The 27,675-nt window shown below is 43.4% G+C and overlaps 1 protein-coding gene across 2 annotated transcripts in view; it reads left to right on the top strand.

The window, feature by feature from the left end:
* The first annotated feature begins 2,912 nt into the window (after positions 1-2,912).
* Positions 2,913-27,675, top strand: part of TLK1 (tousled like kinase 1) — a 147,414-nt gene continuing 122,651 nt past the window's right edge. For both annotated transcript variants that reach the window (XM_065413227.1, XM_065413228.1), the window contains exon 1: positions 2,913-3,057. In XM_065413227.1, the coding sequence (XP_065269299.1) occupies positions 2,913-3,057 (145 nt within the window). The remainder of the gene's footprint in view (positions 3,058-27,675) is intronic.

Raw genomic sequence — 27,675 nt, 5'->3', positions numbered from 1 at the left:
GTTGTCTGTGTCTGGCATGGTAGACTTGAGAATCATGGCATTATTAATAATCAAAGCTGTCCTCAGCAGTAAATTGCATTTACAAATTAGAAACTACTAACACTGAATTCCCTATACACCCAAAACTCTCACTGAAGTCCATGGGAGTTTTGGGTGTGCAGGGAATGAGGAACTAGGCCTTATGTTTGTACCTGTGCCTTAATACTACTCAATACATTTAAATATATAATACTATATTAGCCATAGATTAAAAAAAATAAAAATCATATCTACAAATTATATACAGTACTGACATACTATACCAGGCCATTATTTTTGCTAAATATTTATACTATCGTAGAGCCCAGAGGTCCCCAACAGGATTGAGACTCCCTTGTTCTAGGTGCTACACAAACACATCAGACATGGTTTTTGCCCTGCAGCATTTAGAATCTAAGAATACATGTGACAAATAAAAGGTCTGAGGAAAGGGAAACAAATATATGCAATTTGTGAATACATTTGGATTATCTTTATTATTATAATTAGATAAAGTACCAACTATCTGTATCTGCCTCTCAAGCCATCATTAACTGGCTGATTTCTCATAGGCATGAAGCAGAGATGGGTTTTGAGAAGAGATGAGGAGGAAAATGTAGTGGAATTCCATCCCACAATGCCATGCACAGATGTGGATAGGTGGTGATGGTGAGGTCTGTGTATGGGAGAGTCAATGCAGCAGGTAGGGCTGTGTTAGGGGTATATGACAAGGTAGTGGTGAGGTGTGTGTGTGTGTATGTGGGGGTGTCAATTCAGCAGGCACAACTGCACTGTGCAGGATCAGTGCAGCAGACACAGCTGTGATAGGTAGAGGGGTGATAAGGTCCAAGCAGCAGACACAGCTGTATTATGTGGCTGTGTGGGGCAAGGATGGTGGGGTGTGTATGGAAGGGGGGGTCAGTGCAGAAAACAGGTCTGTGTAAGTTGAGGGTGGCTGCCGCAGGCAGGGCTATTAGGTACATGGGGGTGGTCAGTGTAGCAGGCATGCCTGTGTGAGGTGTGGGTGGCTGTGTGTGTGTAGTTGGGGGTCAATGCAGCAGTTGGGGCAGTTTAAAGTGTGGGGGGTTGTGTGTGAGGGGGTCAATGCAACGGGCAGGGCAGGGTGAGCTGTGGGAGGTTGTGTGTGTGTGTGTAGGTCAGTACAGCAGGCTGGGTTGTGTAAGGTGTGGTGGGCTGTAGTGCGTGTTGGGGGGTCAGTGCAGCAGTCAGGGCGGTGTGAGGGGTTAGAGTGCATGTGGGTCAGTGCAGCAGGCAGGGCGGTGTGAAGAGTTGTAGGTGTGCGTGTATGGGACATCAGTGCAGCAGGCAGGGCTGTGTGAGGTGTGGGGCTGTAGTGTGTGTGTAGGGGTCAGTGCAGCAGGCAGGGTGGTGTGAGGGGCTGTAGTGTATTGGGTGTGTGGGGTCAGTGCACCAGGCAGAGTGGTGTGAGGGGCTGTAGTGTGTGTGGGGGGGTCAGCTCAGTAGGCAGGTGGTATGAGGGGCCGTAGTGTAGGTGTGTGGGGGTCAGTGCACCAGGCAGAGTGGTGTGAGGGGCTGTAGTGTGCAAGGGGGGGGTGTCAGTGCAGCAGGCAGGGTGGTGTGAGGAGCTGTAGTGTATTGTGTGTTTGTGTGGGGGTCATCAGTGCAGCAGGCAGGGCAGGATGAGGGGCTGTAGTGTATTGTATGTGTAGTCAGTACAGCAAGCAGCGTGGTGTGAGGGGTTGTAGTGTATTGTGTGTGGGGTCAGTACAGCAGGCAGGGTGGGGTGAGAGGCTGTAGTGTATTGTGTGTGTGGGGGGTCAGTGCAGCAGGTGGTGTGGTGTGAGGGGCTGTAGTGTATTGTGTGTGGGGGGGTCAGTGCAGCAGGTGGTGTGGTGTGAGGGGCTGTAGTGTATTGTGTGGTGGGTCAGGGCAGCAGACAGGGCGGTGTGAGGGGCTGCAGTGTATTGTGTGTGGGGTCAGTACAGCAGGCAGGGCGGGGTGAGGGGCTGTAGTGTATTGTGTGTGGTGGGTGTGAGGGGCTGTAGTGTATTGTGTGTGGTGGGTCAGTGCAGCAGGCAGGGTGGTGTGAGGGGCTGTAGTGTATTGTGTGTGGTGGGTGAGAGGGGCTGTAGTGTATTGTGTGTGGTGGGTCAGTGCAGCAGGCAGGGTGGTGTGAGGGGCTGTAGTGTATTGTGTGTGGTGGGTGAGAGGGGCTGTAGTGTATTGTGTGTGGTGGGTCAGTGAAGCAGGCAGGACGGTGTGAGGGGCTGTAGTGTATTGTGTGGGGTCAATACAGCAGGTGGGGTGGGGGGCTGTAGTGTATTGGGTGTGCGGGGGGTCAGGGCAGCAGGCAGGATGGTGAGGGGCAGTTGTGTGTGTGGGGGTGTGTGTGTGCCAGGGCGGAGTGCGGGGCAGTAGTGTAGTGTAGTGTGTGTGTGTGTGTGGGGAGGTCAGTGCCCCTACCGGCGGGGTGGGATGGCGGCAGTGCCGGCCAAGCCGGCCGGCGGGGGCAGGTGTACGTGCGGGTTCCCCTGCCCTGCCCTGCCCTGCCCGGCGCGCTGGAGGTGCGCGGCGCTCGCTGGTGGTGGTGTTTGCGCATGACCCCTCCCCGTCTGCCCGCCCGCTCGCTCGCTCCCTCCCCCCCGGCGGCGGAGGTTAGCTTGAGCCTCAGACACAGGCGGCTGCTCGGCGGCGGCCGCGGCGACGCAGTGCAGAGGTGCGGGCAGGTTGCGCCGGCCGTGAGCCCTGTCTCCTTCGCGCCCCGCCTCCCTCCGGAGCTCTGTCCCCGCGGCGGCCTCCTCTCCCCGGTGTCGGGCCGCCCCCCCGGCCATGAGCGCGGCGCTGGGTGTCCCCCCGCCGCGCCACCTCCCCCGCCGCCCCCGGCGACTGCCGGGCTCCAGGAAAGTAGCTTGATGAGTGTCCAAAGTAGCAGTGGAAGTTTGGAGGGGCCGCCATCTTGGTCCCGGCTCTCCACGTCCCCACCGAGCCTGCAGGGCTGCTCCGCGGCGGCGGCCTCCCTGCTGCACAGCGCGCCGCCCGGCAAGCCGCTCAAGGAAGGTAAATAGCGCGCTCCGTGCCCACGGCGCTGCGAGGGGGGCCCGGCCCTCGGGGAGGGGCCCAGCCGTCGCCGCCGCCGGAGGCCAGTCCTAGGCTCGTAGGGCCGGGTGCGCGGTGAATGGGGGTGAGGGCAGGCGGGAGTCTTGTCCTCATTGCAGGGGTATTTCCCCCTCAGCACAGGGGGGACCCCCAGATCCTGCCGTGGGGGACCCTGCCTTCTCCTGAGGGACAATCGGGAGACACCCCCTGGTCCCTAAATCCAGCAATCTCTCCCCCATCCCTGTTTGTTAGCAGCAAAAGCGTTTCGATATTCTCCTTCCCCCACCTTTGCCAGGGCTACGGAGGGGGATTGATTAATGTTTGTTCATTTCCTTGACAATCCTTATAGAAGGGGCTAAGTGTACGTGTTAATTTTTCATCCCTTCTCTGTGATTTTTATGGGAGAGACTTGCATCCTCTGTTCCTTTCCTTTCCAAATTTTATTCTCCACCTCATATTACAAAGTAAAAGTGATTTGTTGGATGTACTGGGTGAATGTGGCTGCTGTTGCTTAATGGAAAGGGTCGGGTCCTTTTGGCATCATGGAGGTGGAGTAGAAAAAGAGACCGAGATCAAGGAATTTGTTCCCCTCGGGGAGACACTTTTCCGAGCAGCTAATTTGGAAGACAAAAGTGACACGACACCTTAAAACCACCACAGAACGACTGCAACTTTCTCCTTTCCTCCATCACATCTTAGATGATAATATTTTTCTCCTCCCTCCCCTGCTCCTCCCCTCTTGTGTTATACCGACAGTGAGAGCAGGGTGTTGTGGGTGTTTGCAGGGAATATCTGTATGAAGGTTATGTGCAAACAAGTCTCTTTTTATTCTATTTCAGTTATTGTCCATTTTTCTCTTCCTTGCACTTGAAATACATTGCCACAAGATGTAGCAATTATACAGCTAGTGAAATGCTCAGTGCTTTTAACTAAAATGACTGCTTGCTGTACACCAGTTACTGCTAGAGAACTTTTATACTCAAATGCATATATTTGTAAAGGGAAAAATATGCATATTAAGCAGTTGTATAATTTGACTTGGATGTTTTATTCAGTATTGATGGCCTCAGAATATTGAGTGCTTCTGTTGTCTTGTGTAGAGAACACTGGTAGCCATGCTGAAAACTTTCAAACTTAAAATAGGCTAATAAGGTCTTAGAGAGAAATTGGATTGTTTTATTTAGAGGACACTTGTGCAGTACTACAAGTTTTATCAGTGAACAATTTCAAGACTTGACAATGTGTTCAGCCTCTGGAAAATGTATAAGAATGAGTGTGTTCTCAGTCTCCATGCCAGTAGTTGTTAGACTTTCACCATTCCTTGTGACTTTTGCACATGCTCCTAGATCTGAGATTGGCATGAATACGCTCCAGAAGATATACAGTATGGAAAGGTTGGATGTATGGCATATGTTAAAGATGCCAAGTAAAGTGGCAAGCATTTTGTACTCTCGCCCCCTCAAGCTGAATCTTTAATAAGAGAAACAGTGGTTTGTGTTTTATATATATAAAAATAAATAAAAGTTTGGACTAGATTTACCAGGCTTAGAATAGTACATATTTTACTTTGTGAAGTTTTAATATTTTTGGATGCATTTATTCACCTGTCATAATTGGGATACTTGGTATATAAATCTTAAATTACTGTTGCAGTGTTATGTTTGTAATTCTTTTTGTTAATGAGTGAGCAGCATAACAAGTGCTGCTTGAACAGCCCTGACAAAAACGATACACAGAGGCATAATTTTACATTTATGTTTCTTATTTAAAATTGGCTAACTATTACTATTTTTTCTGGCTACAATAATTTAGGTTGTGCAATTCAGAGGTTAGAGAACAACCACAAAACCTGCTCTGTGTTGCAGGATAGCATAGTGTATTTACATACTATATTAATATCATTTATTCCCTGTGTGAAAACAGCAGACTCTGCTTTTGCCTCTTCCCTACTGTAGAGCTACTGAATTATTTTTGTTTGAAAAGAATGTGAGATATAGTCTATTTATTTATTTATTTATTTATTTAAATAAATCTCTACCTGTTGGGCATTAACACTACACCTTACATTAACGCAAAGGAAACTTGCATGTCAAAAGAACCTCACATCAAGGTAATATGTCCCATAAAATAAAAATCAGCTATTTAACAATAGACTTGCACTATGTGAGATATAGTCTATTTATTTATTTATTTATTTATTTATTTAAATAAATCTCTACCTGTTGGGCATTAACACTACACCTTACATTAACGCAAAGGAAACTTGCATGTCAAAAGAACCTCACATCAAGGTAATATGTCCCATAAAATAGACTTGCACTATTTTCCAGTTATGCACATCAGTAAGCTCTGTAAATGAGTGATGGTTTTAAAGATCTGTTAGGTAATAGATTCATAGCTGTTTGTTCTCCCATTGATTAGTGCTTGGAAATTTGGAAATGCCGATTATTTTTTAATGCTGTAGCTATGACTAGCATTCTTTTAAAGTATTTTCTTTTTTTGGTTGGAACACCCTATTCTGTGCCCTTTACTAGGTACAGGAAGGAGACACTTGATTGTGCAAGTTATAGCCTACAAGTTATGCAGAGGCTGAGGGTGATGGAATGTATTTGAATATCTTATGTTTTGCTGTTTTTTTGTGTATCACACAACATCTGTTACTTAAGTACTTACCAAATATTGCTGTTGGTAGTGAAAACTTCAGTAAAAATCAAAAGGCCAGATTCTGCTCTAAATTACAGTGGTATAAATGTGTTGTATATCTGAAAATCACCAGTATAACGGAGTAGAATTGGCCCAAAATTTAATGCACATGATTTACTAGTTAGGTAGAAATGTAAGTTTTATATGTATTACATTGATACAACTTTGCAAATACTTAGACATTTGAGGAGCTCCTGTAAAAATACTGACAGACTTTGGCAATTTTTTTCCTAGAAGTTTCTTGACAAATATTAATACTTATTATTATTTGTATAGCACCCATACTATGCTAGGTGCAGTCTGTACAAACATGAAAACTCAGTCCCTGCTCTGAAGAGTACCCAATCTGGGCAGTGTTCCCAAATGCAGGTTTGCCTTGTGCATGCTACACATAGTGTGGTGTTCATAGGTATGAACATGAAGGCAGCCCGTTCAGAGTGGTTCCTTGTCTAAATTAAATTTTAAATACATGAATACTTGGGCAACTTTCAGGGATTTTTTTTCCCTGTTATCATTACTTGTGTGAAGTGTAGAACTCAACAATTGCAAATTAGTTACAGGTAAATCTTTAGCAAGTCCACTGTCTCTTGTTGTTTCTTGACATGTAATGGGAGATGTGTTTTGAGTTTTGAATCGTTTTATGGAAGAAGTCAGGTGAGATAAGGCAATGCAAGAAATCTGGGAGGTAATTCAGTTTTCACGGTGATACTTTGCATTTATTTTGTTTTAAAATGTGAATGAATGTAGCACTCATGAAAGAAAAGGTTTAATGTTAGTACTGGCTTACGCTTCCCTACATATCTTTACCAGTGTGCTGAGCTTCTTGTTGTAGGTTTCCTGTTAAGCTGACAGTCATGCCATATTATGTGGATTTGTGATGTGCACAAAATGAGTAATGGGAAAGGTCACTAAAATCAGTTGTATTTTTGCCCTTTATGGGGGTGGGGTACAGCAGGCGCATTACAGGAGATCTTACCTGACCATATCTCCTTGCTTCTGCTGGCTTCCAACTTCTAGCCAGCTACACTTTCCCCTTTTCTGTGCACCTTTGGAGGAAAGCATTGACACTTCAAACTTTAGGAAGTCAAAACGAGGGGAGCTATATTCTTGTGTTCTTTCTGTAGGAAATGAGCCAGTATCTTGAGTACTTACATAAGTTTGCAAGTGTGGGGCTCTCTTTCTGTTGACCTTAGGTTTTTGTCAAATAGATCCCCCTCCGCAGGATATAGATGGAGACTTTTGTAAGTATTCAATATTGTGTGGCCAGCAGACCAAGGAGACGTCTTCCCCTTTCCTCCACAGTTTCTCTCTGGATTGTTGGATTGGGCCTCCACTTTTGTGGATCTTCTAGGATTTCCAGGGGGAGGGCTCTTATTCAGTGTCCCTTAAAATAATTTGTACAAAAATTAAAAAACAACCAACCAACCAGTAACCCATGGGAAATTTCATTGAGATGAAGATAAGGCTGCAGGCAGTACACATCGTTGGTTTGAGTAAATGTTATCTTTCAAGAATGTTAGTTTTACTAGTAAACACAAACTTCAGAAAACCCAGGAAATTCAGAATTAAGATTAAATTTACAAAAACCCAAACCTTTGGAAGTATGGAAATTCATAGTGAAGGTAGCCAAGTTATGTTAACTCTGCCTCACATTGATTCTAGGCTGCTGTTTTTCTTTCTTTGCATGTAGAGCATAAAAACTTGGCAGTACAGAACACTGCACTCTGTAACTTTGATACTGTTTTTCTTATATAGTAACTAAAATCTAGCACATAATATTTAAATAGTAGTTGAATTGACTTTCTTGGCCTATATCTATAGAATATAAGGCATTATGTTACCAGATAATTTTATTAGTACAGCACTTTGTGCATCATTAAAAGTTATGTGCATCTATCTGAGCTAAACTTTCACCACTTTAGTATTAAGTGCTCAGTACTGTAAATAAACAAGTTAAGAGGAACATCCTAGATGACTTTGAAAAATAGTGTTAATATTCTGTGCATAAAATGCAGGCATTAAGTGGATTCACTTAAGAGTGGTAATATACACTTCAAATAAATTTGCTTCTCAGTTGTCTTTACTGCTCAGCGTATCACTAATTGAAAGCTTAGGCCTTGTCTATACACAGTTTTTATATACTGGTTTAACTGTTTCAGGTAGGGGGTTGATTGTTTTTACCAAAATGATTAAATTGATATAATATTACAGCTGCGTCCACACTAGAGGTTATAAATGCTCTTTTATACTGATATAACTGCACCCATGCTAAGGGGTTGTAATGCTTTATACCTGTACAGTTAATTTGGAACAATCTTTGTGTGTAGACATGACTCTACTCAGTTGTCCTTCAGCTACTAGCTACCGCAAATATTTGTTGCTTCCTGAAACACATCAGGATAAGAATGTCATAACAGAACTTTGTGATGTCAGTACCTTAAACTCCACTGCACTATCTGTTTTTGTTTTTGTTTTCCAACGAAGGGGAACATTTTTCTTTTTTCTACTGACTTAATTACAGGTGGCCACTTATTTTAAAGGTAACATAATCTGCAAATATCTTTCAGAATGAAAAATCCTGAGAGCTATACTATGCATTCTGTATGCCACCAGATACAGAGTTAAAAGTTAAATTTAAAGTTAAATTTCACAGTCTTTTTTGAAGGTCAACAAAGCCCAACCATACTGTGTACTAGTGGGCCTTGCTTGGTATTAGAGTCCAGCATGCACTTTACTGGCATTTTCAAATAAATAAACAATCATTGATGGCTGCTTGACACAATAATCTGCCCAAAGTAATACTGTAACTAACCCCATTAAAGAAGTCACTGTGAGTATATCCCAAATCCTTTTAGATATTTGGTAATTTTCGGAGCCTTCTCTACACTAGAAAGGGCTTGCTAGTATAGCAAGTCCTTTGTTGGTATCTCTTATTTTTGTTGTTTAGAAGTGTCTACATTAAGGTTTATATCAGCAAAAGCTGTCAGTGAAAAATCACCCGCTCCCCTCCCGACCAACATAGCTTTGCTGTTGTAAAGTTTTAAGTATAAATCAGGCCTCAGAGGCATATGATATAGACACTCCAAGCACTTTGGTCAACAAATTTAGCTTTTGGTGGCTTTCCAGTAAACATTCACATGCTTCTAGTAGGTACAGGAGAATTGTTCACTATGACTGGCTGGAGAGAGGATGCAAATACCCTAGGTATAAATCTTAAAGGTTAATTACAAAAGGAAAGGAAAGAACTTCCAGACGACATATGTAAAGGCAACCCAAAAGAAGGATACCAAAGGTTCTTTGCCTTAAATGCCCAAGCTGCTGTTCGTAGCCCACATGATTTGGAGAGAAAGAAACCGTAGTAGACCCTTGGTTTCAGCTTTGGTGGTGGTGTGCTGCTGGTGCTCCGATGGTTGCATCAGGGGCTCCTCTATTGTCACTCTGCCATCCACTCAACTGTTGGTCTATGTCCACTGCTGAATGGCTTCTGCTTCTGGGCAGGACAGACTACGCGACACACCCTGTTCCTTACACTCCTTTGGCTGAGGCTGGCTTAACTCCCTGCCTCCTACTTGATTCCCTCCATCCCCTCTCCTCTGCACTAGATTTTCTATTTCTCAGCAGTTCCACTGAGTCTGTTCCAACCCCCTATCTATTAAGCTACATGGCCTCCTTGCTGTGTTGCTGTCCCTTTCTCAGCCTTGCACTAGGCCATGCTCTTTTCCACACCCAGAGACCCTCTGATCCTCCTTGTCCTAGCTATTCTAGGCTCTGTCTGTGACCCTCTATCAGGCATTGCTACCTTGCCTTAGTCACAAGCCGCTGCTTACATGCAACTGGCCTTCAGGCAATTCCTGGTTCTTTTGTGCCTTGTTTCCTCCATCTGGCCACTCAAGACCCCAAGTATACTCTACTGGCTTGTTAATGATTGGGTCCCTACCCTGGATGACCAGTAGCCAAATCCTATCTCTCCAAATCATTCTAAATACAGGTAATGGGAGAGGATGCATCCAATAATGAATCAGCAGATTCATTACAAACCAGGTAACACAGTAAAAACAAAATAAAGTATCCCAGAGTTCTCTTTTTAACTTTATTTTAAGATTAATTAAAAAACTAAACATAATTGAAAATTATAGTGAAAAAGAGGTTTACTCTTTTAAGCAGGCAAGTGAATATTATATTGTAAGATGGCTTAGTTGGCATTGGTGACTTAAAATGACAAAATTTCTTGTAAGTTACATCGTTGTAATTACCCACTGTGCTTATACAAAACTCACACTTCTTATCAAACTGTCTGTACTGGGCTATCTTGATTATCACTTCAAAAGTTTTTTCTCTTACTTAATTGGCCTCTCAGAGTTGATAAGACAACTCCCACCTTTTCATGCTGTCTATATGTGTGTATATATAGCTCCTCAATATATGTTCCATTCTATGCATCCGAAGAAGTGGGCTGTAGCCCACGAAAGCTTATGCTCAAATAAATTTGTTAGTCTCTAAGGTGCCACAAGTACTCCTGTTCTTTTTGCGGATACAGACTAACACGGCTGCTACTCTGAAACCTGTCTTTAAGGAGAGACATTCTCTTAAACAACACAACAAATCTCATGTCTAGTCTGCATCATTTAAGGGTTGAAGTCTTTAAATCATGATTTGAGGACTTCAGTAATTCATCCAGAAGTTCTGGGTCAATTACAGGAGTGAGTGGGGGAGGCTCTTTTCACCTGTAATGTGCAGAAGGTCAGACTTGATGGTCCCTTCTGGACTTAGTCTATGAGGGTATAATAACTCTTTTGAAGTAGTTGTGCTTTTTAACATACTTTGCAAATATTTCTTCATACCTTGTATGTAAAAATATATTTTAAAGCCATTGTACTGGAGATTCTTTACCTTTTTGCAAAATGCATTAGATCTGATGGATAATGAACACATTTTAAGTCACAGTAACTCTAAATTGGCAGGAAAAACTTTATGCTAAACAGATGGCAAATTCTTCCAAATGTTTTTTGGTGAAAGATTTTTGCTGCTGTTACATTAGATGTTTTAATAATTCTTTATTAAGCCAAAATTACTTTGTTAGTCACTTTTTTAATATGAAAATAACCCCCCCCCCCAAGATTGACAATTGTCTTCAAAGTTTGGCCCTGTTAAGAATGGTCAAAATAAAAGTTGTTAATATAAGAGCTAAGTTTAGCATTTTTCTTTTGAACTAGAATTTATGCTACAGTACAAAAAGTTATAATTTTCAAAACATACATCATCTTCTAGATTATAAATCTGAATCAAGGCATGATATATAAAGATATCAATAAAAGTGTATATTAAAACTACCCCTAAAAAAAGCTAATGTAATTTTTGATAAGTAAAATAGTAAATTTGAGGCCCATATCTTATCCTCTTTTTTTATAGGGACATTTTTTATGTGTTTCAGACCAATCCCCATACAGTATTCCTAAAAGATGCTAAACTCTTATTAGGGCTTGTCTTCACGGGGGACACTCAGGAAAGTTAAGGTGAATCAAAAGGTGTGAAGTGAATGCACATAAATTAAAGTGCTTTAAAACTTCCAACTTCTCCCATGCCCTCCAAAACTTGTGAATTCTTTCATTCAGAAGTAAAGTGGCCTTAGTTCCCTGTAGCTTCATTCTCCTGCAAGATACAGCGAACTAAGGCCACTTTGACTTCTGAGTGAGAGCATCCATGCAGGTGTTTAATGTGCTCCAACTAAAGTGCATTTGGGTTCTCTGGCAGTCAGTGCATCCTATATGTTGGCTATTAAGAACTGAAACAAAAAAATCAGCCTCACTCCAGTTTATTTTAAATGGTTGAAATAAATTTCTCTTTCAAAGCAGTATTTGACTGTCTATTGGAAACGAAATATGGAAAATACACACAGATTTTTAATCAAACAGATGTATTAATGCATTTGTGATATAACATGGCTTATGTGACATCTTTTTATTAAATTATGTTTGTAACTACTATGCACTACTCATATAGCCATGTACTGGCTCTCTCCAGTGTTAAAATTTTTGGGGGGGGGGGGGGGGGAGAACTAAAAGCAATGGTCGTGTATGTTTGCATTCTTTTGTTCTGAAATCATTAAAGTAACTTTTGTATTCCTCTAAATGTCGTCTTGGCTGTTACATTTTGTTTTTGCATTTTTCTTGAGAAATAAACCGAAAACAAACAAATTTTTAAGGAAAGGTAAACTTGGGGCTAAACAAGTTGTTTCTTTTAAAATATCATTTGCGCTGTCTTTCTATGTCTAAAAAGAAAGGCATACGTATTTACAACTGTTTCTGAAACTGAAAGCTGGCCTCTCTGGGAAGCTCAAACAAGGCCAAGGAAAATGAAACATTTTTATTCTTAGAATCTTCTTTGCTAAGGACTTGTCATAAACCAAAGCATCTGTTGTAAATAGAATAGTCAATAGACTAGTCTGCTTTAACTGAATTCTAAGTTGATATGATGTACCAGGATGGAGAAATTAATAAGGTACTTGTTATCGCATGGCATATGCTACCAAAATGCACCATCTCTTTTTCTCCCTCAGGATCACACCTATCATTTTTTTCTGAACAGGGATCCCTCCTTTGTTTTGTATGTTTAAGGTACATCGAGAGGTTTGACTGTTTTTTTTTTTCTGTACTTTAGGTGAGGGCAGGACTTAAAAGAGAAATAGAAGGTACTGTTCTAGGCAGTTGGTTTATCTTGATGAAGAATATTTCTTTTGCTGTCTATACCTAACTCTGTTGTTACTATATTAATTAGCATCTATTTATTCACAGAAATACATTTTATTACTGCTGCTCTCCTTTTAAAAAAAAGAAAAAGGCAACCATTAATTGAACTAAGAGTTACAAATGGTTGCCATGTTATGGATTTAGATGCCATTTGGTTATGTTAATATTGCATCAACATTCACAAATATATTTAGCATGCGGAATATACTCTGAAGCAGATTAAAAAGCTATCTTGCAGATGTGCTATGTAATCTAGTACTGAATATCAGGATATGCTTTCAGAAATAACTGTCGTAACTAAGTGTATTGAGGAATGTAAAATTAGTATGAGAAATATTATTTTTGTTCATATTTGAGTTAAAATAATAAGTGCAGTTTAATGTTTAAAATATATTTATCTTTACAATTTATGTAAAAATTCTGAACTAGCAGTGTTTTTCTCAGCACATTAAATTCTCATTAATCTAATTTGAGTATTTGTGTCAAGCCCAGCCTCGTTTTAATTCTTCCTATCGACTACCTGCACTGAGTCCGTCAGTGAAGCAACTGCTTTGTAATTAAATTGTGTTATTAAATGATGGTGAGATAATACTAACCCCCATGAGTGCTGAGACCCGAAGCCAAACTATGAAGGGCAACTTTCATTGTCTTTGGGTGCACCAAGCAGGGTGGATAAAAATCAATTATTATTTTTTAAAAAATCAAAAAAATCCGATTTTTTTTATTTAAATTGGATTTTTTTGATAAAATGCTTTTTGAGGCAAAAACCTATATAAAGATATTTTTTAATTAAGATACATTGTAGCTCAAAGATATCTCATCATGGAATAGGGATTATAAATTCTAATTCTATAGTATGAGACAATATATTCATGTAATGTTTAAGAAAAGTTTTGTAAATGAGTTCCAATAGTTCATGGATTAGGGACCCAATTTTATGGGATTCCACAGGCTTCTGTATAGATTATTTAGGTTAATCTTTCTATCTACCCAATGGGACTCAGTGCTCAGTCTAGAAGATACCATCAGAGATGCTTAGTTTTGCAGTTCGCAAACTGTGGATTTGTGTCTCCAGAGGTAAAATGCTTGTTAACAGCAAAAACGTTTTGAAATAAATAATATATAGAGGTGAGAAATAACAGACCTCAACCCTATTGTCCCTCTGCAAATTTGTATACACAGTGTCAATCCCTTACCTCTCTAAAAGTGCAAAGTTTCAAAAAGTTCAATGAACAGAAGATTGTTGGGGGCAGAATAGATCTGGACAAGCAGTAGAAGTCTGGAGATAAATGCGAGAAGCGAGAGACATATGCTTGTTTTCTTAAAATATTATATGTTTGCTGTTGAAGAAAAAAATCCAGAATACTGAACGTTGTTGTTTTAGTTAAATAAAACAATTTAAATGTCTGTCTCGTGATGTTCTCCTCCTAATATAGCATGGCAAGAAAATCCTCCAAATATTAATGAGTAACCTGTTGAATTGGAGATTGTTCACCTCCCAATGACTTCATAAATTTCTGCTTCAGTTACCTTTGGTAAATGAAATAACCAAACAATCATTCATTTTCTGATATAGCTGTAAAATTAATCTGAAAAGTTTACAAAATAAATCACTGTTTAAAAATGTGTAGTGTGTACCTTCTAAAAATGAAACCTACAGCTATCTGAGTTGTGAAGTCTATGTATGAAGGTTATAACAACCAACAAGAATGCACTTTTATGTAGAAAACCATGATTTAAATGGAGTCTTCTTAACTAGTGATTTAAATCAAATCCACCCTGACACCAGTACTGTAATTAAACACCTATGGCTGTAATTAAACACCTATGGCTGGCCCATGTTAGCTGACTTGGGCTTGCAGGGCTCATGCAAATTTTGGTGTAGATATTTGGGCTGGGACTCGAGAGCCCAGGCTGCAGCCCGAGCCCAAACGTGCAAACGTGTACACTGCAGTTTTACAGCCCTGTAGCCAGAGCCCTGTGAGCCCAAGTCAGCTTACAAGGATCAGCTGCAGGTGTTTAATTGCAGTGTAGAAATAACCTTTGATAGCATACTCCATGCCCACAGGATCTTATCAGTGCCTTGTCATTTGGTATATGCTATATATTCTAAAGCATCCCAAACGGTTAATGCTAAGGAAAAGTCAGTTTAAATTAAATATACTCATAGACTCATAGACTCATAGACTTTAAGGTCAGAAGGGACCAATATGGTCATCTAGTCTGACCTCCCGCATGATGCAGGCCACAAAAGCTGACCCACCCACAACAGAATATTCCAGCCTGCGAGCCCTGCCCTATGCTGCGGAGGAAGGCGAAAAACCTCCAGGGCCTCTGCCAATCTACCCTGGAGGAAAATTCCTTCCCGACCCCAAATATGGCGATCAGCAGTACCCCGAGCATACAGGCAAGATTCTACAGCCGGATCCTCATTTTACCCGCGATGGCACGTTAATGCCTAATTGACTAAAATCACGTTATCCCTTCAAACCATTCCCTCCATAAACTTATCAAGCCTAATCTTGAAGTCAGAAAGGTCTTTCGCCTCCACCGTTTCCCTCGGAAGGCTGTTCCAAAATTTCACCCCTCTGACGGTTAGAAACCTTCTTCTAATTTCAAGCCTAAACTTCCCCACGGCCAGTTTATATCCATTCGTTCTCGTGTCCACATTACTACTGAGCTGAAATAATTCCTCTCCCTCCTTGGTATACAGTATATATATCTCCTTAAAGTTGTAACTAGCAAACTCAAACTTTAGGTTAGTTACTAAATTTCTTTTTAATGCTCCAATATATTTGTTCTAAGCTTACTCTAGAACTTTATTCAACTCACAGACAAAATATTTCAGAAATACTGCTAAAATCAATCTCTTAGCACCTCATTTGAAAAATTGGTTCTTGCTTTCACTTTTTCCTGTCAGCACCTGAAATGGGAAACAACTGTTTGATAATGGGCTCTTCAATTTAGCAGAGAAAGATATAACATGATGCAGTGGCTGGAAGTTGAAGCTAGACAAATTCAGACTACAATTAAGGCTTAAATTCTTAATGGTGAGAATAATTAACCAATGGAACAATTTCCCAAGGATTGTGTTGGATTTTCCATCATTGACAATTTTTAAATTGAGATTGGATGTTTTTCTAAAAGATCTGCTCTAGGAATTAGTTTGGGGACATTCTATGGCCTGTGCTATACAGGAGATCCAATTAAATGATCCAAGGCCTCCTAGCCTTGGAATCTATGAATGTAGGTCTGTTAAACCAACCAATTGATTAATAAGGTACAGATATTCCAAAATTCAGATATCAGATTGTAATTCAAAATTGGTGTTGCCAATCCAAATATCTTGATCTTAGTTTTTCTGGTATTGCTGGCTTTTAAAAATAGGATTGTGAATTTTATTAATATTTAAAGCAACATAATCTGTCTTTGCATTACATTGCAATTGTGTATCTTGATCTCCTCCTCCCCAGTTGCTTGGAAGATGCACAAATGCTTAGTTTCAAAATTAAGGGGGATGCTAGAGGCAGAGAATAGTTTATCTCATGGAGCAGTAGTGAAGTCTCAGGCAGATTGCTGGGGATAGCTGTACTGGGACCAAAGCCATGCAATACAAATGGAATGCTTGGTCACCAAGGTTTCTCTGTCCTCTTTATGTCTCTCAATCTTAATTGTGTGGATTTTCCTCTCCATACGAGTCTCTCTTCTCTCTGGAGCAGGAGGGAACAGCAGATGCAGTGGTGAGAATAAGATGTGAAGAAGGCAACTAACTATATAGCAGTGATTCTCTACAGCAACGTGCTGTGTATCTGCTGCAGCCATTTCTCTCCCCAGTGGCTCATACAGCTGTAATGGCTTCTCAGCTGGCATTGGTCTCACTATAGCTACCCCCAGCAACCTGCCTGAGACTTCACTACTGCGGCGTGGGATTAATGATTCTCTGTCTCTGGTATCTACCTGCTGTAAATTTAGCAAGGGTGCCACTAGAAATGTAGTAGCTGTTTGTTAGTCTGTTTCCCCAAAGAGACTGTGTCCTCCAATGCAAAGTGTAGCCTCTCAGCTATACCCATGGGAAACTTCGCTCCTCCTGTGGCTTCTATCCCTGCCTTGGACTCCCAGGTAGATGGTAGCCAAGATTAATTCTTAAGCCACAGTCCTTAGGAAACAAAAGTCTTGGTCTGTTGCAAAGAAGTAGACAACAAAAAGGTACAGTAGAACCTCAGAGTTACGAACACCTTGGGAATGAAGGTTGTTCGTAACTCTGAACAAAACATTATGGTTTTCAAAAGTTTTGCAACTGAATATTGACTTACTACAGCTTTGAAACTTTACTATGCAGAAGAAAAATGCTGCTTTCCCTTTATTTTTTTGTAGTTTGTTTAACACAGTACTGTACTGTTTGCTTTTGGGGGATGTCTCTCTGCTGGGGGGGTGTGTCTGCTGCTGCCTGATTTACTTCTGGTTCCCTAAGAGGTCTGTGATTGATAGTCAATTCATAACTCTAACTCTGAAGTTTTACTGTAACATATTGCCCAGGAGTTACACTGTTTCCCCAGCATCATCCCTCCGATACATGTAAAATCTAACCAGGGATACAAGAAAAACCTAAAGAAGGAAGAGATCATCCTGAGTCCAGATTTTGACATTAGCTCAGAGCAGCCCATGTTGATAGTGAAGTTTCTGACTTGCAACCGTTTGACCTTCCCAACTTGGCAGAAAAGTCTCTTGATTTGTTGCCAGTCTAGTATTGTAAGAGACAAAAGTCAAGTAAATCCAAATGCAGGAGGAAGTTGAATTCCATCATCTTCACCTAGTTCATTGCCAGTGGAGGAAGAGCTTTCCTACTCAGATCAAGGGAAGGAGGAAGAAGCAACTAAAAATGGATCACCCATCCATACCCCCACTTTCTCTGTGAAGCAACATAGAAGACTTCAAGCCACTAAAAAATTGGGAAGTCCTCTCATGCAAAGCAATCGCTCCTCTGGATCTTAGATCATTCATTAAGAGGGCATAGGAATAGGTTTGGTAGGGGAAGAAAATTTAGATCAGATTACAATTTCAGAATCTTTACTAGTGCCAAGTAAACAGCATGACTTGGGGGAACCACTGCTCAATGAGTCAGATTGCCTGGTAGGGAGACTAGAGATTTGCTCATGGTTTGTTTGTTTTGGGGTTGTTTTTTTGGGGGCAGGAGGTGTGGAGACACTACTACCTCAGATGTGGTCTAGTGACAGCTTAAAATAGATAATTGATTAAATGATTCGGTACCCCCAAAGGAAATGTGTAATATTTTGAAAAATCAAAGAATCCATACAAGCACAAATGGGGTCATAAAAGCCAACTCACATTTACTTGAAGGTCCAAGAAAAGGACATTCTCAGGAAAGTACAAATTTCCCCTTCTTTAGGCCTTGGCTACACTTGCGAGTTACAGCGCTGTAAAGGCTCCCCCAGCGCTGTAACTCACTCCCTGTCCACACTGGCAAGGCATTTGCAGTGCTGTATCTCCATGGTTGCAGCGCTGCATGTACTCCACCTCCCCGAGAGGAATAGCGAGTATTGCGCTGCCGCTGCGGCGCCAGTGTGGCCGCCCAATGCGCTGTGAATGGCCTCCAGAATTATTCGGCAGTATCCCACAATGCCTGTTCTAGCCACTCTGGTCATCAGTTCAAACTCTACTGCCCTGGCTTCAGGTAACCAACCATGTGACCCGCCCTTTACATTCCCCGGGAATTTTAAAAATCCCCTTCCTGTTTGCTCAGCCCGACGTGGCGTGGAGTGCTATCAGCGAATCTTTCCAGGTGACCATGCCTCCACACGCCAAGCAAGCCCCAGCATGGAGCAATGGCGAGTTGCTGGACCTCATCAGTGTTTGGGGGGAGGAAGCTGTACAGTCCCAGCTGCGCTCCAGCCGTAGGAATTATGATACCTTCGGGAAGGTATCAAAGGACATGATGGAAAGGGGCCATGACCGGGACGCCCTGCAGTGCAGGATTAAAGTGAAGGAGATGCGGAGTGCCTACCGCAAAGCCCGCGACGCAAACGGCCGCTCGGGTGCTCCCCCCGCGACCTGCCGATTCTACAAAGAGCTGGATGCGATACTTGGGGTTAACCCCACCTCCACTCCGAGCACCACCATGGACACTTCAGAGCCGGTGTGGGGGGGGGGAGGAGGAGGAGGTGGAAAACGGGAGTGATGTGGTGGTGGGCCGGATGGAGACACCCCGGAATCCCTGGAGCCATGCAGCCAGGAGCTCTTTTCGAGCCAGGAGGAAGGTAGCCAGTCGCAGCAGCCGGTACTTGGTGGAGGACAAACAGAAGAGCAGGTTCCCGGTAAGCGGGTTTTTTTTTCGGGAAGGAATTTTTTCGGTGCGGGCTCTTTGGGAGAGGAGGGTTAGGCATGCATGCCTAGATGCGGAATAGTGCATTGATGTGGTTTATCACATCGCGGTAATCGGCCTCAGTAATCTCCTCGAATGTCTCATCCAGAACGTGTGCAATGTGCTTGCGCAGGTTTATCAGGAGAGCCACCGTGGTCCTTGTCCCAGCCAGGCTAACGTGTCCGCGCCACTGTGCCGCGAGGGGCGGGGGGACCATTGCTGCACACAGGCAAGCTGCATATGGGCCAGGGCGGAAGCCGCATTGCAGTAGAAGACCCTCCCTTGCTTCCCAGGTCACCCTCAGCAGTGAGATATCGTCCAGGACGAACTCCTGTGGAAAATGTTGGGACAGTGTTCAGTACAGGTGCCCCCTGAAGCTGTTGGCTCTCCCCAAGGCACAGAAACCCAGAGGACAGTGCAGCCCTGAAACAATCAGCCCCCCTTACTCACCATTTTGAGGCTCCCGTGGGATATGTGTGCTCTGTTTCGGACGGGAAAATTATGCTATTGTATAGACCCTGTGTGTTTTCTATTCCTTAAGTGCGGGGGGAATCATTACTCTGTCTGGTATAAACAATGCAGCCTCTGTTAAATGTTGCATTTTGCCTATACAGCTGCATCAACCGTGAGACCTCAGCCGTCCCTCTTATCGCCTGCTCAGAGACTGCAAAGACTCAGGAAGAGACCGCGAAAAAGCAAAGAAGACATGCTGCAAGAAGTGATGCGGCAATCTATTAAAGAGAATGAGAAAGCACAGAACTGGAGGGAGAGAGAAAGCAGGATCCGCCAGGAAAACGCAGCGCACCGGCGGCAAAGCACCGCGCACCGGCAACAAAGCACTGATAGGCTCATAAGCATCCTGGAGCGCCAAGCAGATGCTATCCAGGAGCTGGTAGCCATGCAGAAAGAGGAGCAGTACCGCAAACGCCACCCCCCCCACAGCCCTTGTCCCAAAACTCTTTCCGTTGTGCCCCACTGTCACCTCCAACCCACTTTCCCCAACTTCTGTGTTCTTCACGCCACCTGCTGCCTCCAACACCAGTATCTTCACCACCCAGCCCTGAAAACCACGACCCTTACCCTCTGCACTCAACCCCCATCACCATGCAGTATAGCTGTCCTGAAGTGCAGCACTCACTGCACAGCACACCAGACAGGACATACGCGAATCTGTGATTGTACTGTTCCCCACTCCACCCCCTTGTTTCTTTTCAATAAATATTTTTTTTTTCTTTTCAATAAATGGATTCTTCGGCTTTGAAAACATTCTTTATTATTGCATAAAGTAAAAGACTCCTTAGCCCAGGAAATAAACAGGCACTGCAAGTCTGCTTGTCTGCTAAGCAGACACTGATTCCTAAAGATTGAACTACTGCACTTCACTCCTGTGCAGGGCACCAGATATAACTGCTGGTTTTCAGCCTCAAATTGCTCCCTCAAGGCATCCCTAATCCTTGCAGCCCCGCGCTGGGCCCCTGTAATAGCCCGGCTCTCTGGCTGTGCAAATTCAGCCTCCAGGTGTTGAACCTCGGAGGTCCATGCCTGAGTGAAGCTTTCACCCTTCCCTTCACAAATATTATGGAGGGCACAGCACGCGGATATAACCGCGGGGATGCTGTTTTCGGCCAAGTCCAGCTTCCCATACAGAGATTGCCAGCGGCCCTTTAAACGGCCAAAGGCACACTCCACAGTCATTCGGCACCGGCTCAGCCTGTAGTTGAACCGTTCCTTGCTGCTGTCAAGGCTCCCTGTGTAGGGTTTCATGAGCCATGGCATTAACGGGTAAGCGGGATCTCCAAGGATCACAATGGGCATTTCAACTTCCCCTACCGTGATCTTCCGCTCTGGGAAAAAAGTCCTGGCCTGCATCTTCCTGAACAGCCAAGTGTTCCGAAAGATGCGTGCATCATGCACCTTTCCGGGCCAGCCTGTGTTAATGTCAATGAAACGCCCACGGTGATCCACAAGCGCCTGGAGAACCATAGAGAAATACCCCTTCCGATTAACGTACTCGGATCCTAGGTGGGGTGGTGCCAGAATAGGATTGTGCGTCCCATCTATCGCCCCTCCACAGTTAGGGAACCCCATTTGTGCAAAGCCATCCACTATTTCCTGCACGTTACCCAGAGTCACGGTTCTTCTGAGTAGGATGCGATTAATGGCCTTGCAAACTTGCATCAACACGATTCCAACGGTCGACTTTCCCACTCCAAACTGGTTTGCGATCGACCGATAGCTGTCTGGAGTTGCCAGCTTCCAGATTGCAATAGCCACCCGCTTCTCCACTGGCAGGGCAGCTCTCAATCTTGTGTCCTTGCGCCTCAGGGTGGGGGCAAGCTCCTCACACAGTCCCATGAAAGTGGCTTTTCTCATCCGAAAGTTCTGCAGCCACTGCTCATCATCCCAGACTTCTATGATGATGTGATCCCACCACTCGGTGCTTGTTTCCCGAGCCCAAAAGCGGCGTTCCACGGTGCTGAGCAGGTCCGTGAATGCCACAAGCAATTTTGTGTCGTACGTGTTACGCGGCTCGATAGCATTTTCGGACTCCTCACCCTCACTCTCACTGTCACTTTGGATCTTAAGGAATAGTTCGACAGCCAAACCTGACGTGCTGGCGAGACTCGTCAGCATACGCCTCAGCAGTTCAGACTCCATTTCCCGCAGACAGATCGCGCTGCACAGAAACCGTTGAAAGATGGCGCCAAAGGTGGACGGAAACAAAAGGATTTCTGGGATGCGAAGCGATGCATCACGGGGCATTGGGACAGGACCCAGAATCCCCTGCACCCACGCCCCCTTCCCACAACCCACAGCGCCAGAATAGGAAAAGGTGCTCTGTGGGATAGCTGCCCATAATGCACCGCTCCCAATAGCGCTGCAATTGCTGCAAATGTGGCCACGACAGTGCGCTGGCAGCTGTCAATGTAGACAGACTGCAGCGCTTTCCCTACTCAGCTGCACGAAGTCAGGTTTAACTCTCAGCGCTGTACATCTGCAAGTGTAGCCAAGGCCTTAGTGTTCTCTAGTGCTCTAAAATACAGTGAAATCTTATAAGTAATAGAAATCATTATTTTTAAAATTTCAATTTAAGACCAGGGCATTTACAGTTGCTCTTCATTAAATTATATTTGATACACCTCTACCCCGATATAACGCGACCTGATATAACATGGATTCGGATATAACGCGGTAAAGCAGTGCTCCGGGGGGGGCGGGGCTGCGCACTCCGGTGGATCAAAGCAAGTTCGATATAATGCGGTTTCACCTATAATGCGGTAAGATTTTTTGGCTCCCGAGGACAGCGTTATATCGGGGTAGAAGTGTATTTTGAATGTATTGGTTTTGTTGTAGGTATTGTCTGAAGATAGAGCATGGAAGGCATTTTTTTCAGTAAAGTAAAATGTGTTGTTATTTATTATAGCGGAATTCTCTAGTCTGATAAACAAATAAACGATTTAGCCTGCAGTCCATTTAGAAAAATGTCTTTACTATACGAAAACAAATTACAAAATGGTGAATTAGTAACTCCAACAAATACTGAATCACTAGAATACTGAATCACTAGGGGTCGGCAACCTTTCAAAGAAGAGGAGCCACTTTTTTGTTTTTGTCTTTGACCAAAATAGTTCAAGAGCCGCATCACGCGCAAAGCTACTTGTAGAGTTAGAATTTATCAACTAATAATAATTAAACATATTAAAGTTACTACTACTCCTCACCAATACTTTTCATGCGACTCCTGCCATTTGAATTTGAATATAAACAGGAGGGGGCTCCGGACTGGGGCAGGGGATTGGGGTGCAGGAGGAGGTGCGGGGTCTGGGAGGGAGTTTGGGTGCAGGAGGGGGTTTTGACCTGGGGCAGAGGGTTGGGGTGTGGAAGGGGGTGCGAGGTGCAGGCTCTGGCCGGGAGGTGCTTACCACAGGCAGCTCCCGGCTGGCGGCGCAGCAGGGCTCTGGCCCCACACTGTTCTTGGAAGCGGCTGGCTGCTGGCACGTCTCTGCACGCCACTGGCGGGGGGGGGAGTTGCCTCCATGTTCTGCCCCCACCCCCAGCACAGCTGGCCAATGGAAATTGTGGGGGCGGTGCAGAGATCTGCCAGCAGCCAGCCACTTCCAGGAGTGGCGTGGGGCGAGCCCTGCTGCGACGCCAAATGGGAGCCATCTGTGGTAAGTGCTTCCCGGCCAGAGCCTGCACCTTGCACCCCCTCAAAAAACAGCTACCCGCAAGGAGGCAGACAAAGAACCGCATGCGGCTCCAGAGCTGCAGGTTGCTGATCCTTGCACTAGACCTAAGCTAGCAAAATATGTAGGGCGATAGCTATTAAGGATATAAATTGGTTTAATTAGAGACTAGACTGATTTCTATTTGAACAATACTAGCAAAAGAAATTGTATGCTGTGGTGGTTTTTGTTAGCATGTGCCACAAATTTGGAAATTTTTCAATGAGTGGCCTTATGTGCATATTAATTTTGATAAAGTGTAGTCAATAAAAATTATGCCTTTTCCTGAAGCAGCATCTAATACTTGTTTTACTCTTGCTTTGTTGGAATGTTCTTGGAATTGATGTAACAATAGTATAGCAAGAATTGTATGATTCACAAAAGGGAAAACTCCAGTATGCTTTCATTTAATTTTACTCTATCAAAATTTGATTTTGTATTCTGAGGATGAAAATGACACTTCATGAGGGAAGAGGTAAGTAAATGTCCCTGTCTCCTTAATCTTCATTCCTTTTTGTTGTCACTTGTTTAGCAATTCCCACTTGCCCGCTCTATGTGGTACTCTATCAGGGCCTGGAAAATTTGCCACATGCCTACTAGCCAAAAGTAGATACGGAAGATGAGTAGGGTGTCCCCAGTTGTCCTCAGCCTCTTTTTCAATTGGCAAATGTTGGTTGTGAAACTATCCCTCTTTGCTTGACAGTTTTTATGTAATTATCCTTAATTAATTCTCAGGTTTTTAGTAATTTTCATCATTTTTTGTCCATTCAACAGCCACTTAAAATGGTAAACCCAGAGAGCAAGTCTTGTTTAAGAGGCGTGTATGACAAAATGTATTATAAATCTTTGTATCATGTGTCCCTAAGTTGTCCTTCATGTCCTTCAGCCTTGCATGCTGGGACAAGGGCCAGTCTTCTCTCAACTGTTCAGTCTGTGTCTGATTCACGCCAAGGTGAATGTGGGCCACCTCCTCCTTGGGTGTCATTGGCAGGAAGGGGGAGAAAGGCAGAAGATCTCAGACTTGTCCAGATCTTTTGGTTTGGAAAATTTTCAGTGTAGTTGAATGACACTTTTAAAAATGAGTCTTCCTCTAAAAGCAGACATATAGAATCAGTTGTGTTGAAATACATGTAGGGCTATGATTCTGTATGTGCCTAGAGGTTAGGAGCGTGAACAAAGATTAAATTAAGAGAGCCTGACTAATCAGCCAATCTATAATTTATGCTATCACCTATCTAGTAACTATTACAGCCTAGTTGCTGCTAGAGCTATAGAGGAGTGGACCAGCTGTGGCTCACTTTGGGTATGTTTACACAGCAACCAGACACCCACAGCTGTCCCGTGCCATCTGACTTGGGCTCGCGGGGCTTGGGCTGTGGGGCTGTTTCACTGCTGTGTAGATTTCTGGGATCAGGCCCAATCCCAAGAAGGTCCTAGAGCCCATGCTCCAGCCTGAGCCTGGAAGTCTACCCAGGAGTGAAACAGCCCTGCAGCTCGAGCCCTGTGAGCCTGAGTCGGCTGGCACAGGCCTGCCATGGGTGTCTAGTTGCTATGTGTGTGGATAGGCCCTCTAACAACCTTTAAGACTGAGCACATGGCATGAGTTGCCCATCCCTGCCCCTGGGGACAACATATGATACAGGAGCGCCTTCCATCTCCAACTAAGAGCTGTGTAAGTCTTCCCTCAACTATTGCATGGGCTCAGCAGTCCATCTACCCCTATCCAGAATAACTGCTTTCTCCTGCTACTAACTAATGTAGTTTGTTCTGTAGCTTAAGTGGTAGAAGTCTGTGCTATAGAGCTGAAGGTTCAGGATTCAAACAGTGCTGATGATGCGTGATGTAGGGGTTGCTACAGTTGTACATAACATTTTTACCTTTCTCCTTTTAAAACAAACAAAAATGACATTAAAAGAGAACTATTTAGGTTGCAACATCAAACATTTGAAAACTAGGAAATGCCAGATTCTGTTGCCCATACAACCTTAACGCTGCTTCTTTTGTATATGCATTATGATACTCTAATTAACCCAAACCGGTCACATACTGTTGTTCTTCACAGTGCTTCAGTCAGTGCACAGGATGGACTGGTCTCGGAAAATGAATTGGTGCCATGTGAATGAAGCTATTGTCTCTAGGATTCCTACTCTAGAAATTGGAATGTGTGAATTTGAGAATTAGATGGGGCCAGCAGGAAGAGAAAGGATGGTCTTATGGTTAAGACAGGTGAATGCCACACACAGCTTGATTCTGTCCTTGTTTCTGCCACTGACTTTCTGTGGTGAAACTGAGCAAGTCACTTAAACTAAAATGTTTGCAAGTAGTCACTAATTGTGGTGGTCTTTTTTTTCTGGGTGCCCTGAGCTCTGAATTTTCAGAAATGCTGAGTCCCTGTAACAGAAGTCAGTGGGAGCTATGGATACTCGGAACCTGTGGTAATTCTGCATTGTGGACTGGAGGAATGAGTGCAGGATTGAGTCAGTCAGGTTTTGAGTAGCAAAGTAGGCTTTTTCACTGTGTGGCCTTAGGCATATCTCTCTGTTTTCCCATCTCCAAAATGGGAGTAATACTTTTATCTCACATGGGAGAGCTGTATATAAATGTATTAATGTTTGAAGCGCGTGGATGCTGCAGTGATAAGTGCCTTAGAAAAGACTCTGAGGAAATGAATAATTCTACATTCAGTGCAGAGCTAGGAGGGTGCGCAAGTAAGTAAGGCAGGGCCTCTCACTGAATGATGAGGCTTAAAAGTATTGAACTGATGCCTTATTTCCTGTACACTAAGGCCTGGTCTACACTAACCCCCAAATTCGAACTAAGGTACGCAACTTCAGCTACGTGAATAACGTAGCTGAAGTCGACATACCTTAGTTCGAACTTACCGCGGTTCAGACGCGGTCCACACGCGGCAGGCAGGCTCCCCGTCGACTCCGCGGTACTCCTCTCGCTGAGCTGGAGTACCGCAGTCGACGGCGAGCGCTTCCGGGATCGATTTATCGCGTCCAGACCAGACGTGATAAATCGAACCCGGAACTTCGATTGCCAGCTGTCGAACTACCGCGGTAGTGTAGACCTGGCCTAAGAGAGGAAAGATTCCTGTTGGGGGGGGGGGGGGGGAAATAGTATGGAGTATTTTAGAATGATTTATACATATGCACAAGGGGACAGAATTAAGGTTGTGTGGGCAACCCAACTTTCAAGCGGTTGACTTTGCAACCTAACTAATGTTCTTTTAACATAGGTGTTTTTAGTATGTTATGTACTACATATGTTGTACAAATGTTTATAAATGAAAATAATTGAAAGTTGATTGAGCCACATGAACTTCAGCTTAAAATAGTGGTAGTTTTGAAAGCAAAGCAATCCATTGGCCTTACAGTTGCAATTAGAGATGGTGTAATAAGACTTTTTTTCTGCAGTGTGCATCTGAAAGTTCTAATGTGTTCACCTGAGTTTTAAAGTTAGTCAGATATTGAAAATGATGGTGTATTTTTGCTTCTGCTCTAAAATAATAATTGGTCTAGTATCTCTCCTGAACTATAAATAATTTTCATATTTACTGTTGGAACAAAATGTACCAATAATAATTTTCATATACTTTTTTTTAATGAGTTTTTTCTGCTGTGGCTCTGCCTTTCCTCCACAGCGGGGGAAGCATAGACATATCAAAGTTTTATGACATTAACCCCTTCCTTCTGCTTGCCAGATGACCTCATTTCCCCCATCTGCCCTTTCTGAGTGAAGAAACCACTGTTGTATTTGTTAGACAGGACATGAACATGGGGCCTCTGCCATTTTAAACTGTGACAGAGCAGCCATTTCATGGTAAATACTGACTTGAACATTCAAAGCTTCCTACTTGTCTCCTGATAATGAGTACAGAAAATGTGTTTGGCTGGTAGTGGTTTCCAGTGATCCTTTGGTCAGATGTTCATTCTGCTGTCAGCATTGCTCTGGATTTTAAAGATCTTTCAGCATCCAAACAAATTAGGAAGGATGATGAGTTCCGTGCTAACAGATAGTGACATATGTTACAGCCCAAAAAAAGCCTAAATTTAGTCTGAATAGGTCTGAGTCTTGACCTCTCAGTTGAGATGGTCTTGTGGCTAATGCATTGGATTGGGACTCAGGAGGTCTGGGTTCTTTTCCCAGTTCAGCCACAGACTTCCTGTATGACCGTGGGAAAGTCCCTTAGTCTCTCCTCTTGTGTATCATTTTCCCATCTGTAAAATGGGGATGTGTTCCTTCCCTATAGGGTAAACTCATTGTTTGTTGGATCCTCAGATACTCTTTTGGTGAGCATCATAAAAATAACCAATAAAATAGTTCTTCCTGATTGTGGTGAGTGGAATGCCATACTACTGCTTCAGTATATTAAGAAATGCTATAAAACAAAACTAAGGATATTTTCTGTACTTTTTAGTTTCTGAGAGGCAGTCACGTTCCATAGACTCAAAAATGTGTGCACTCATTTTCATTTTCTGCTGTGGTGACCTTTTCTAATCTGTCCCCTGTCTCAGTAAAG

This window comes from Emys orbicularis, chromosome 11 (genome assembly GCF_028017835.1).
Source record: "Emys orbicularis isolate rEmyOrb1 chromosome 11, rEmyOrb1.hap1, whole genome shotgun sequence".
NCBI lineage: Eukaryota > Metazoa > Chordata > Testudines > Emydidae > Emys > Emys orbicularis.
The sequence above is the reverse complement of the archived record's forward strand: the minus strand, read 5'-3'. Positions and strand labels throughout refer to the sequence as shown.